This window comes from Triticum dicoccoides, chromosome 2A (assembly GCF_002162155.2).
Source record: "Triticum dicoccoides isolate Atlit2015 ecotype Zavitan chromosome 2A, WEW_v2.0, whole genome shotgun sequence".
Lineage (NCBI taxonomy): Eukaryota > Viridiplantae > Streptophyta > Magnoliopsida > Poales > Poaceae > Triticum > Triticum dicoccoides.
Genome location: NC_041382.1, coordinates 479,187,856 through 479,199,775, shown reverse-complemented (window position 1 = coordinate 479,199,775; position 11,920 = coordinate 479,187,856). Strand labels below are relative to the sequence as shown.

General features: G+C 43.3%; 1 protein-coding gene across 1 annotated transcript; it reads right to left on the bottom strand.

Moving 5' to 3' along the window:
• Positions 1-302: 302 nt before the first annotated feature.
• Positions 303-10,885, bottom strand: LOC119354964 (probable DNA primase large subunit). The gene is made up of 20 exons (XM_037621732.1): positions 10,642-10,885; positions 10,461-10,522; positions 9,902-10,005; positions 9,713-9,794; positions 9,561-9,620; positions 9,420-9,474; positions 8,981-9,000; positions 8,794-8,877; positions 8,652-8,716; positions 8,265-8,313; positions 8,137-8,184; positions 7,955-8,044; positions 7,824-7,883; positions 7,666-7,725; positions 7,347-7,421; positions 7,170-7,255; positions 6,800-6,893; positions 6,611-6,718; positions 6,432-6,513; positions 303-746 (listed from the first exon to the last, which is right to left on the bottom strand). The coding sequence occupies exons 1-19, from the start codon at positions 10,796-10,798 to the stop codon at positions 6,481-6,483; spliced, it is 1,392 nt and encodes a 463-aa protein (XP_037477629.1). The 5' UTR covers positions 10,799-10,885; the 3' UTR covers positions 303-746; positions 6,432-6,480.
• Between the last annotated feature and the right edge of the window lie 1,035 nt (positions 10,886-11,920).

Below are 11,920 nucleotides of genomic sequence, written 5' to 3'. Positions count from 1 at the left end.
TGATGCCGTACGTGTGTTTTGTAAAATCACATGATGTTTGAGTTGAACATATGTAATCCGAGCTTAACATACAAAGTTACCAACGTCTAAGATCACGAGAGAGAGACAGTCCATGCATTCGGTAGCAATGTGATGTGATCAAAGACGTTGTTTGATTGACTTCAGTGCCCTTAGTCATGCCCAGTAATATGATGTAGGTTTGTCCTAAACCTCAGTAACAATTTTTATCTTTTTATGTTTCCTTTTTCAAGGAGGAAGACTGTTCTTATCTTTGACCAGACAACAGCAGAAAATTGATGTTCCAAATGTTTAACAGTAAGATGGCAGTAGGATATCTCTGGTCAGTATTTAGTGATTTTTCTGCCTTCTACAAAACATCAACAGATGCCTATATGAAATGAAGAACATGCGTACCTACTCCATAATATTCCTCTCCAAGAAGCAGCACAACTGATCAGGGTGTTCACAAGTCGGTGGTACTAGAAGATTACAGTACTACCAAAATCCATATCAATCTCTATTCGCTCTCATTTTGACCGAGCACTGTTGTACGACAATAGATTAAGTTTCTCTTATGTTGCTAATAGTGGCACAGGATGCGACGCCATGGACCGGCAGTTGGAACTCCCCGAACCCCAGCGAGCAGCAGAACTCGCTCCACACATCAGGCTAAACATGAGCAAACTTGATCTCCATGTACTGGCAACTTTGCAGTCAAGCACCACTCTTGATTCGACACCGAGCTGCTGTAGAGTTTAGGGACAGAAAATAAGACACGGAATGAGTTCTGTCGTAGCATACCTAGTTACTCTTTGTTAACCAAAATTTAACATCTGCCCAAAATCTTGAGTTGCCTATTTTATGGAAATCTTGTGTTCAGTTATTACGATACTGTGTTATGCAAGAAACCAACATGATCCTTATTCTAAACTAGATGATTTGCCATTTTGCCAGATCTTGTTTGAGAATGATAGAACAGTTTCCTTTTGAGAATGATTAAATAATACACTTCTATTTATGTGGACCAATTGTATACCTAGCAGAAAGCTGAATTATATGCATTAATATTGTATATCTACCACTCCAAGAGTGTGCACTTGTGCATCTGCCATACATCCGTCAGAAATTGCTCTAGTACCATTGCAAACATGACAAGTAGATATTTTTAAACTTTGATGACAAGGACCAGACAAGTTTCACCATGGTCAAATGACCCTACTACCCTTAAAAGAGAAAACATGTGTTTCATATAATTTCAAAAACAAAACTAAAAGTGTGTTTTTTCACCTCATATAGGGCTATCAGTAGCAAATAAACACTATTTCATCTCTTGCTAATGGTACCAAAGCTATTACATCAGTTGTAATTATAAATTTGTATAATTTTCCAAACTTAGTGGTATATGTACAATTTTCCCCATTTGTTTTACCCAGAACTATTGGACATCGCACAACTCAGTCATGGTTTTCGGAATGATGAACCTCTACCCATTCACTAAAGGCAATGTTCAGGACATCGGTAATTGATAGCATATCGGTCGGGTGTTAAGTAGGGATAAACGGGCGAATTTTCTAGTTAATCGGCTGATAAATCAATTAATCGGCTATCCGGCGACCCGCCGAGTAGCAATTAACGAACCGAGATGGCGATTAACTGGCCAATATTTGGAACAATGTCTAAAGGTTTGGCTTGTGAAACCATATCAGCTTGGCCAGCATTGATCCTAGGAGAGCAGAATTAATTGGGTGGAAATGAGAGGAATAGGTATTGATCTGGTGCCATGTGCATAGGAACAAATTTCTTGGTTGTTTCCCAGAAATTGGGACAGGAAAGATTTGGACAGCCCGCACAGAGCTAAAATGCAGACTCTTCTCAAAGTATGGCAAGATTTGGGAAGCCCGTGTAAAGGCAAAATGCCAACTCTCTCAATGATTTGTATTATAAGGGTGTATCTAATAGTAACGAAGTTGTACAGACAGATAACAGTATGTATCATGGCACATGTCCGGCACGTTGACACCATATCAAAGTAAGATATCCATCAAAACTGTTTGAAATTGTACAACTTGGTCATGGTTTTCCAAATGATTAAGTGTTACCCATTCGCTAAATGATTAGCTGTGAACCTTATCAGCTCAGCCAGCATTGATCCTAGCAGAGCAGACTCGATAAGTTGGAAATGAGAGGATTGGGAATCTCTTTGGCGGTGCATAGAATCAAATTTTAGGATTGTTTCACAAAGTTTGAGACTAGAAAGATTTGGGAAGGAGACCCCCGAGTCGGAGGGTGAGACTCGAGTGGAAAACAACCCCTAGTCGCCTCTGGCCTTACCCACCATCTCCCCCTCCTTGCCACCAGCTAAGTCATTGCGGCCACCAAGGACGGCGGCAATGAGGCACCCGTCGCACTTTGCTTTGGATTGTCCATGCTCCTAATATGGTCGACAAATGGATGGTGGTCTCTGGCCATGTTATTGGTTGTTCCCGGCATGCTCCCTTCATTCCTAGGTCGTCCCCGTCATCCCCCTTCCCATCTCGGTCATCTAAGCCAGATCCAGCTCCTCTTGTTCATCTCGATAGCACATGCACACAATAGAGCCGATTCCTTAGGAAATGTTGCTAACCGCCACGCCTCCTAAATCCTCTCAACTAATGGCTTGATAGTAGGGATTAATCGTGAACATGAGCTACACATGTACATGTATATAAGCACTAGATGCCAATGAATATATAATTGTGAGTTGCATCCCACTCTACATGGTATTAGAGCGGAAGTTCGTGACCAACGTGTCGACCTCGCGCATTTCGTGGACGATCATCTTATTGTGCATGAATTACTCATCAATGGAGGAATCACCCTAGTAGAGGCCGAAGAACTCATGCAGGAGGAAGACGATGTGTTGCACATTGTTGTCTGGAAGGGGCCGCAACCTTCGTCCAGACAGAGTAGGGGTCGTCGCCCTCGCAAACCACAATGTTGAAAATCTCCTAGGAGACCATCAAGTAAAGCCAATGAATGATGGTGGCGTCAACGGGGGACCAGTCATGGTCAACCTTCATGGCTTCATGGCTTGCACGCCAACAGACCAATCGTCGTGATCACAAATTTGGAAGGAGCGGAAGGCAAGGGAGAAATATGTTTTCTAAACATAGAAGGTCGAGTCATTTAGGCCAGGACGAATCGGAACATATTCAGAAATGTTGACGTGGCGAAGGGTAGCAATGTTGAGAGACTAGGCTAGCGCGCTAGAGAAAGGGTTGGTCTTGCCGAAAGACAAAGGAAGTAGGAGAATTCATGCGTGAAAGAGTTCGACGCCTTGCAACAGGACCAGACATGGCAACTCGTCCCACGACCATGGCACACCAATGTGATCAGTAGGAAGTGGGTCTTCCAACATAAGTTGTGTCTCAACAACACTCTCGAGCGGTACAAAGCACGGTGGGTGGTTCACAGCTTTCGACAGCATACCGGCATCGACTTCACTGACACCTTCACGCTGATTGTCAAACGATGCACGGTCTGCACTGCCCTCTAGCTCACGGTCTCTCATGTTTGGCCGGTGCACCAGATGGATGTCTTCAGCGCCTTCACGGCAACCTCGACAAACAGGTTTTCTGCCATCAACCTATCGGCTTCGTCGATGGCAACAACCCCGACCATGTATGTCTACTCTCTCGTTTGTTGTAGGAGATTAAGCAAGCACCACATGATTGGTACTAGCGGATCACGGCGTGCCTTCAACTACTCAGCTTTTGTTCCATGCAATTTGATGCCTCACTCTTTGTGTATTGCCACGACGCTGCCACGGCATACTTGTTGTTCTACATCAACGACACATATTGACAGTGTCCTCCAGCAAGCTCCTTCTATATATGACCGCCCACCTATGCGCCGACTTCGCCATCAAGGACCTTTGTCCTCTATACTACTTCCTCGGCATTAAAGTGATGCTTCCTCGGACAGCTTCTTCCTCTATCAGCAGAAGTATGCACACGAGCTGCTCAAGCGCACCGGCATGCTTAACTACAAGCCCGCGGCAACACCCAGACGCCATGGCAAAGCTCTACACACACGATGGCTCGCCTGCACCGGACACCCCCTTCTAGTGCTTCATCTGGCACACTACGGTATTTCACACTCACCCGGCTGAACTTAAAGTATGTCCTCCAATAGGTGTGCCTCCACACGATTCTCCAGTACATTTGTTGCACCATGGTTCTCAGCTCATCTTGCACGTGGCGTCCTCAATCGACAGTGTGGCGTACTCAGACACGGAGTGGGTCAATTGCCAAGACACCCGCCACTCGACGTCCAACTATTGCGTCTGCCTCAGGCCATCGCTCATCTCGTGGTCCTCAAAAAGACAGCCCACGGTGTTGCACTACAACACCAAGGCGAAGTACAAGGTTGTGGCCAATGTTACCATTGAGTGTTCGTGTGTCATGGCCTTGTCAACTTCTTCATGAGCTGCACTGCAATGTCTCCAAGGCAACCAGGTGTATTGTGACAACGCCTCTGCCGTTTATCTCTCCACCAACCCCATGCATCATTGACGCAACAAGCACATCAAACTCGACATCTATTTCATGCATGAGCAGGTGGCTCTCGTGCGTGTTTGTGTTCATCATGTTCCCACAGCCCAGCTGTCTACGAATATGATGGCAAAGGGGCTACCAACATCAACCTTTGAGGAAATTCGATCCAGCCTATGCGTCGTAGGAGTAGAACCGGTTCCTTAGGATTGGTTGCTAACAGACACGCCTCCTAAATCTTCTTAGCTAATGGCTTGATTGTAGGGATTAGTTGCGGACGTGAGCTGCACTTGTACGTGTATATAAGCATTGGATGCCAATGAATGTAATTGCGAGTTGCATCCCAAACCTTCTTCCTCTCTACACGGCCAAATCCGGTAGCGATTCCATCGGATCTAGTGCTCATGCCTCTCGTCGACTCGTAACGATGGTTGGACTTGATCGCTTGTCACACACCAGCCTGGCACCACATGGTCATTGGGAGGGCTGCATGTCATTGGCTTGCAGTGGTGCGGCCATCTCCAATGGTTCAACCTCCTCTTCTGGCCCCACAGCTAGCCTTTGTCCCGCTCCCCTACCCCTTGGTTGTTGGTAACGGTTGGCGCCCTCTTTGCTGCTCGCACGCCCCTCCTGCTCCCCCTCGGTTCATGTCCGTCCACCCCGCAGTCCTCCTATGGCCTTAGTGGCGGCTGGTCCAATAGCGTTGGGCTGGTGGCCTCGTTCACTCGATGACGCAATGCCATGCCTATGCTCAAGCAAGTGGTGTTTGTTCAAGGTTGGTGGCGGACTAGTCCATGTGTTGCTTGTGCTTTAGTCATTGTCGTCGTTGTAGTCATGTTTGGGTCATGTTGTTGCCGACTGTTGCACAAGCTCTTGTAGTGGATGTTTTCCTGATTTCATGTCATACGCGGCACTATTGCTCTTGTCTAGGTTGGGTTTGATGGTCTTCTAGCCACAGACCGTCAATTCTTGGTTTGGCGGTTTTAGGTCGGTTTGGTTCTGCAGTTGGGTCGTGTCTCTATGATGTTGTATGGGTCATGCCTTTTTGGTGTTGTATCATCTTAATGAAACATGCAGCTCTCATGCATGGTCCAAGAAAAAAAGATTTGGAAAGCCCACACGGAGCCGAAACGTAGACTCTTCTCCTGCCCGATGTTTCATAGGTGCATCATGTCCTTGCGGTGAGGGAGTGGCCTTACAACAAGTTTGGGTTTGCCTTCGAGCCCATGAGACGGCCCTCCACAAGTGTATTCAGTGCCCTTTATCATTCAAGTTGGCAATTTGATAAACAGTGGCTTGCGATTGGGAGCATAGTGAACATGCGGTCCTTTGAATCAGTGGATGAATTGAGGGAAGGGACTACATTGTTACACCAAAATACAGTTGGCAGGAGCAGTCAAATCCTATACATCCTATGGAAGGTCTGGAAAGAGTGCAACAAGATAATTTTCAATGCAACTAGGATAATATCTTCCATTTTCTAAAAAAAATATTAGGATGAACTACCATGAGGTGGCTTCTCTAGCTTTGGGGACAATAATCGACAGGCAGTTAGTGCTACAGACATTTGGGTGTATACTGTAGGATTGAGGGTTTCTTTGGTCTTGGTACTGTAAAACAGTGCCCCACTAAATCACTCCTGCTACTGAAAAGGCAATGCTCCTGGCGGTTTCCTCCAAAAAGAAGATAAATGCTCAAAGCTAAGTATCATGAGCATTATATATTTGAGAAAATCGAATGGCAGCAGAAATATTCATCGCAGGTCCGAAAAAAAATGGTGAGCAGCACATCTACAGTAATTGCTGTCGCACATTAGAAATGTCATACAATGGACAAAATGCAGTTAACATTCAATCATCAAGTACAAAGTTACAACTTCCAAAACAGTAGTGTGAAAACCTGGGTTTCTACTTGGTGGATGGACTGCTTTCTGCAGGAGCATCCCAACTTAGGTCGATAACTGACTCTGTACTGTTTGGTTCTGCAGAATGAACCAATATTAGTGTCAATTCGAATTCCTTATATACTGAAAAAAAGAAGGAATCACGGTTTCATGGGTAATCAACTATCTAACTCACCTTAGCTTGCAAGACTTTCTGGCTTTCGCTGAAATACTGATTAGGATGATTGATTCCGGTATCACATGAGACACCATGAGTTGCCTCAAAAGTCATTGTGCAAGCTAGCTGCATTGTCACATGGATCAGATGATTTGGTTAGTCGATAATAGAACACTGCTAATGAAACTAAGGACTGGGGTAAAGTACCTGATAATGCCTGTTCTTCACTTTATCGAGTATCCCTTCCAAAGCATTTCCACCGACACCCATATTGTTGAGAGCTGCTCTCAGGTTCTCTTCACTACGAATACAACACAAAAAAAGGGGGTAAACACATGAAACAAATATTAGGAGCAATTCAGTAAATTTCCTGGATTCTTTTGGATTCAACATGCTGCCATTCAGGTCAGTCCAAAACCTTTAACATGCAGAATACAAGGCCCCATATTCTCATACTTCAGAGACACTGTTAGGCAATTAACGCTAGAAGAAAGTTCAGGGTAACCACAAAAAATATAAGCTTTTAGCTATTCTGATAACTATTATTTAAAGAGGACACTATGAATGAGAATAATACCCAAAATGTCGATAAGGGCAACCATGATGATCACCAACACCAGGTGTAGCGGAGATGATCTTTTGACATGAATATGAAGTGTAATCCTGCAGCAACCATTTAACAGGTTATCAATTTTCCACCAAAAACGGCAAGAGTTACTAATATTAAGTTATGTACATAGAACAAGGGGCTTACCGTTCGTTTTCCTTCTTTTCCATAATTGTGTCTGATACTATATGCATATTCCTTGTCAAATCGCTCAGAGCCAACCTTATCCGTAAGAGATTCAGCATCAGTGAAGCAATAGAGACTAGAAACTATATCTGATTAACTTACAGCACTACAGGTAAGAGTGCAGTAAGTAGTCATACAAAAAGTATTGCTTAACACAACTTCAACATCATAAAAACACTGGGAGGTTTGCATATGGTTTCTCAACATTAAAAGTTTTCTTGGACACTTCCACAAAAATAAAGCTGCAGATTCATATATTCACCAGGAAAAGTACAGGTACCTTCTGAGAGAATTCCGATCTCCAAAATGTGAGAGCATCCTCCAGCTTTAGCCCAGCACCCTAAATAATAAAATTTCAGAAGTACATTAACACGGCATACATAAAATAAATTATTGGCGCTTATGAAACTAAGATTCAGCTTTAACTCATCGTGTTACCTTGAGGAAAAGACCAAACTGCATTCTACCCCCGTGTTTGAGATGATGGTTTTCTCTCAACTGCCAAAAAGCAAACACTGAATAACCTGATCAAGAGGTAAGCCATGTACATAACTTTTAAGGTGCCTGACCTTCTCTAGCATATGGCGCATACAAAGAGGGAAAGAAGTTCTAGCCAGTTGATCAATATCCTTCGGCGAAATCTCGGTAGCATCATTTGGCTGTATAAAATATTGATTATAAACCAAAAGGTTCAGTAATTTAGTGAAGCATCAAAAATAATGTGTTGAAAAGTACAGGTGTAACAGTATACCTGAGAGTAATCAGGTCCAAAATATGCATTGCTTAACGCCTCAACAATCTGTTCAAGAAATATACATCATACATGTTACTAGAAGATAAGCCTGAGAAAAAAACTGGGAATTGTGCATTTATACTTACAGGAGTCAACCTGTCCTTTTCTTGTTCCTTAATGGTCGCAGTCCATTTCCTGTGCTTGAATTGTTTCAGGTATTAGAGATTGTCTTTACTCATATACAGCCATACAAGTGCTAAGTTCAAAAACGAATGCCAAGATGGAAGGGAAGTTCAAAGTAATGAAACGATGTAATCATGCAAACAACTACAAACTCAAGTCTTTTATTTGTCTAAACATGAATGGAGGCTGATCAATGGGACAAAGAACACTATTGTTATGTATGCATAAGGTACAAGGGAGATACAATATTGTTAAAAATACACAATCAGGTAGCATATATCAAGACCACAAGAAATATTTCCTACAAAATAAGCAGGTACAACTTTGAAAAATACAAGGTTACCATTTACCTATTTGTTAAAACAAGTGCCTTTGAGATATTGCAGCGGAACTGAGTTACCACAAGTGAAACCACCTGGCATATTTATGCAGATATGTTTAGCATGGGCATTAACCAAATAAGAAGTGTGCATTCTCATGTTCACATCAAACCTGACTCATCGCAACATAAGCATAGCCCTTTGAAAGGAATACTCGGCGGCTGGCAACAAGATCTGGAACTTCTTCAAAAGGTACCTTAATTGGGTTTAAGCATTATTTAGTTAGGTTGCTCAATCACAGGAACAAAAACTTAAAACAAAAATATGGGATTTCAAACTAAGATAGACTGTGCACATACCTTGAAGAACACAGATTCAACTGCAAAATGAAATACAAAAAGTTAGCTCATAAGTTCAAGAACACAAATGCCAATAAGAACATTTCTACTTGAACAGCATAAAGAGCAATTGACAAATGGTGACAAAGGTTGAAGTACTAAAAGTTTCACATCACATTGCTATGCATTGCAAATACATTTTCTTTAGAGATATCTCCAGAGTTCAATCCCAGTGGTCCATCCACTGTATCAATACATAACTAGTCGTGATTTCAGATCATACAAACAATTGGACGTAATCCAAAGCAGATTATTCTGTAATTTGTTATAATGCCTTAGAATAGAAATCTGCACCTAAATAAGTTAAAAGCAGTGACAAATCCAAATTGAATATGTGGGCACCTGTGCCACTTATTTTCAAGGTACAAATCAAAATAAACCAGCAAAGAGTGTTCCATACCGCTGGCCGATTGACCGATGGAACGTGCAACTTGGCTTAACTTATCTTTCACAGCCTACAGCGTGAAACCAAGAAGTTACATTACTCTGAAGCATCAACATCCAAGTGCTCAACTATTTTATTAATGTCCATAATCTATACCTCGAATTCCGAGTGTGGCAATGCTTTGTATGGAAGCTGAAACTCACTCATAAGAAGCCTCTGAAAAAGACAGTAGGACAGGCATGGTTACAACATATGGAGTATATTATTTTCCTTTAGTTCAGTTACATGATAAATAGAGAAGAAGCCACCTGTGATTCAGGACTCTCGAGACGAAAGCGATACCGAAACAGTGTATTTTCCATGGAGAGAAACCACTTACGCAATTCCTCCCTAGAAGGTAGGTAAACAAACAGTGTTCCAATAAGTTGATCAAAATCACAGAAACAAACCACCAGCCTGATGAATCCAAAATGTAACTGCAAGAATGTTATGCTTACGTTCTGCAGTATACAAGACGGAGCACAAAGTGAGATATTATGTCCTTGTTCAAAGCCTCTGCTGGATCCTGGTGCCTCATATGTGCCTTCCACAATTCACTTACCTAAGTGTCAAGGAGAAGCATACATTTTAGTTTGATTCAAACATTTAATCACCATTCATAACAAGGCTTCAGATATCTACATTTAACTTGCTTGCCTGGATATCAAGGAGAAGCATATGCTAAATCCATAACTAGACTTACCAAAAATTTACCTTAATATATACTCGATCTAAGAAACACTCGCAACTTCAATTTATAACACATTAAATTTTATCAAGAAATTTTCAAATAATAAAATGGAAATATCATCGTGTGGACATCTAAAAGAGCCTGAGTTCAACTTATAAATTGCCCATGCGTCTCTTCTAAATCAAACTCAGATCGAGGTCTACACGCAGCAAGATTTACTGATACTTTCACCTGCTTGTACCAAAAATCTGCAAAAACTCCCAAAAATGTAGCTTTCTCACGGAAGGCACAGAAATAGATCAACGGAGCAAGAAAGAATGGCTCACCAGTTTCTCCATCTCCTCTGGCCTCTTCCCCCGCGATAGCCCATCCGAGATCCCCTTCAGGACTAACCAACACAGCACAGAAAATTCGCATGAAACGCTAACTGTTAATAACCAGATCTAAAGAGGTGCGCGGCAGAACGAGCCAAAAATTGCCCCACGAAACGAAGGCTGGTCAACGCACCTCGCAGGCGGTCGATGGCGAAGAGCTCGAACTCCTCCAGCCGCACCTCCAGCTGCGGCGCCACACGGTACGTTGGCAGGGCCCCCGCGCCGCTGCCTCCGCCGCTGGCGGCTGCGGCCGCCGCCGCGAGCTGCCGTTGGGATCGCACGATTTCCATGGCTGTGGGTGTTTGGTTCCAAGCGCGGCGGAATGAGTCTCTCTCTCTCTCTCTCTCTCTCTCTCTCTCCTCTGCGGCGGGGGGTAGGGGAAGGGGATTGGGGATTTTTCTTCCGAGTTTGGCGGGAAATGGGTGTGCTTTTCCCGCGGCTGGACGGTCAGCTTCTTCGTATGGGCTAGGCCTTCATTTTCAACTCCGTATATATTTAGGCAAACGGATTTATTTGGCGCCCATAGCGCCCTTTACTTTTTTCTTAACAAAGACATCATTAGATCTGATTGATATCAAAAATGACCCAACGGATAGATAATTGGACATAGAACGACCAGTAAAAAACAAAATTACATGTCTACGAACAATGGCAGGCTACGAACGGAAGTACGAGCAGGAGGCCGAAACCTACTCCAGTGCAGAAATGGGTACCCCCAGAGTTGGGCTGGATCAAAGTAAACGTGGATGGTGCTACGTCCAAAGTGGGATCAAAAGGAGGAGCCGGTGTTGTATTCAGGAATCATGAAGGGGCTTTCCTTGTAGGCGCATGCCATGTCTTGTTTGGGTGCACGGATCCTGTGGCTAGTGAACTGCATGCTTGTCGACGAGCAGTTCAATTAGCAGATGAGTTTAATGCCAATCGTCTGCATATTGAGACAGATAGCAAAGAGATAGCTAGCAAGCTTCAGAACAGGGAGAAGGACTTGTCCATGCTGGGACCATTAGTAGAAGAGGTGAAAATGATGTTGCAGGCGCGGGAGCAGTGGAAGATTACCTGGGTTCGCCGCTCGGCGAATGGTGCAGCACATGCGCTAGCTAGAGAAGGGGTTTCTAATGACTTATGTAAGGTCTGGTTACACCAACCGCCTGATTGTATCTTGCACATTCTATCGGCAGAGATTCCTGCCTTTTATGAATAAATAGGAACGGTTTGAATTTCAAAAAAAAATACATTAAAAAGCATACTAGTATTCTTTCTCCTCTGATTGTACGCCGTCCGTCGAAGTTTGAAAATTGCACTGAACCAACAGCAAAAATAATAATATCGTTTACTTCGTACCTGATACAGGGCGCTCAGGTCCCTTCGCTATGTTTTTTAAGTAGACCGACCCATACTAGCATATTTCATTG

Coding starts and splice junctions, on each gene's coding strand:
- LOC119354964 (XM_037621732.1), bottom strand. CDS start 10,798: ATGGAAATCGTGCGATCCCAACGGCAGCTCGCGGCGGCGGCCGCAGCC. Junction 10,523..10,641: donor CGCCATCGACCGCCTGCGAG/GTGCGTTGACCA, acceptor TGTGTTGGTTAG/TCCTGAAGGGGATCTCGGAT. Junction 9,001..9,419: donor CATCGGTCAATCGGCCAGCG/GTATGGAACACT, acceptor TTCATTTTGCAG/TTGAATCTGTGTTCTTCAAG.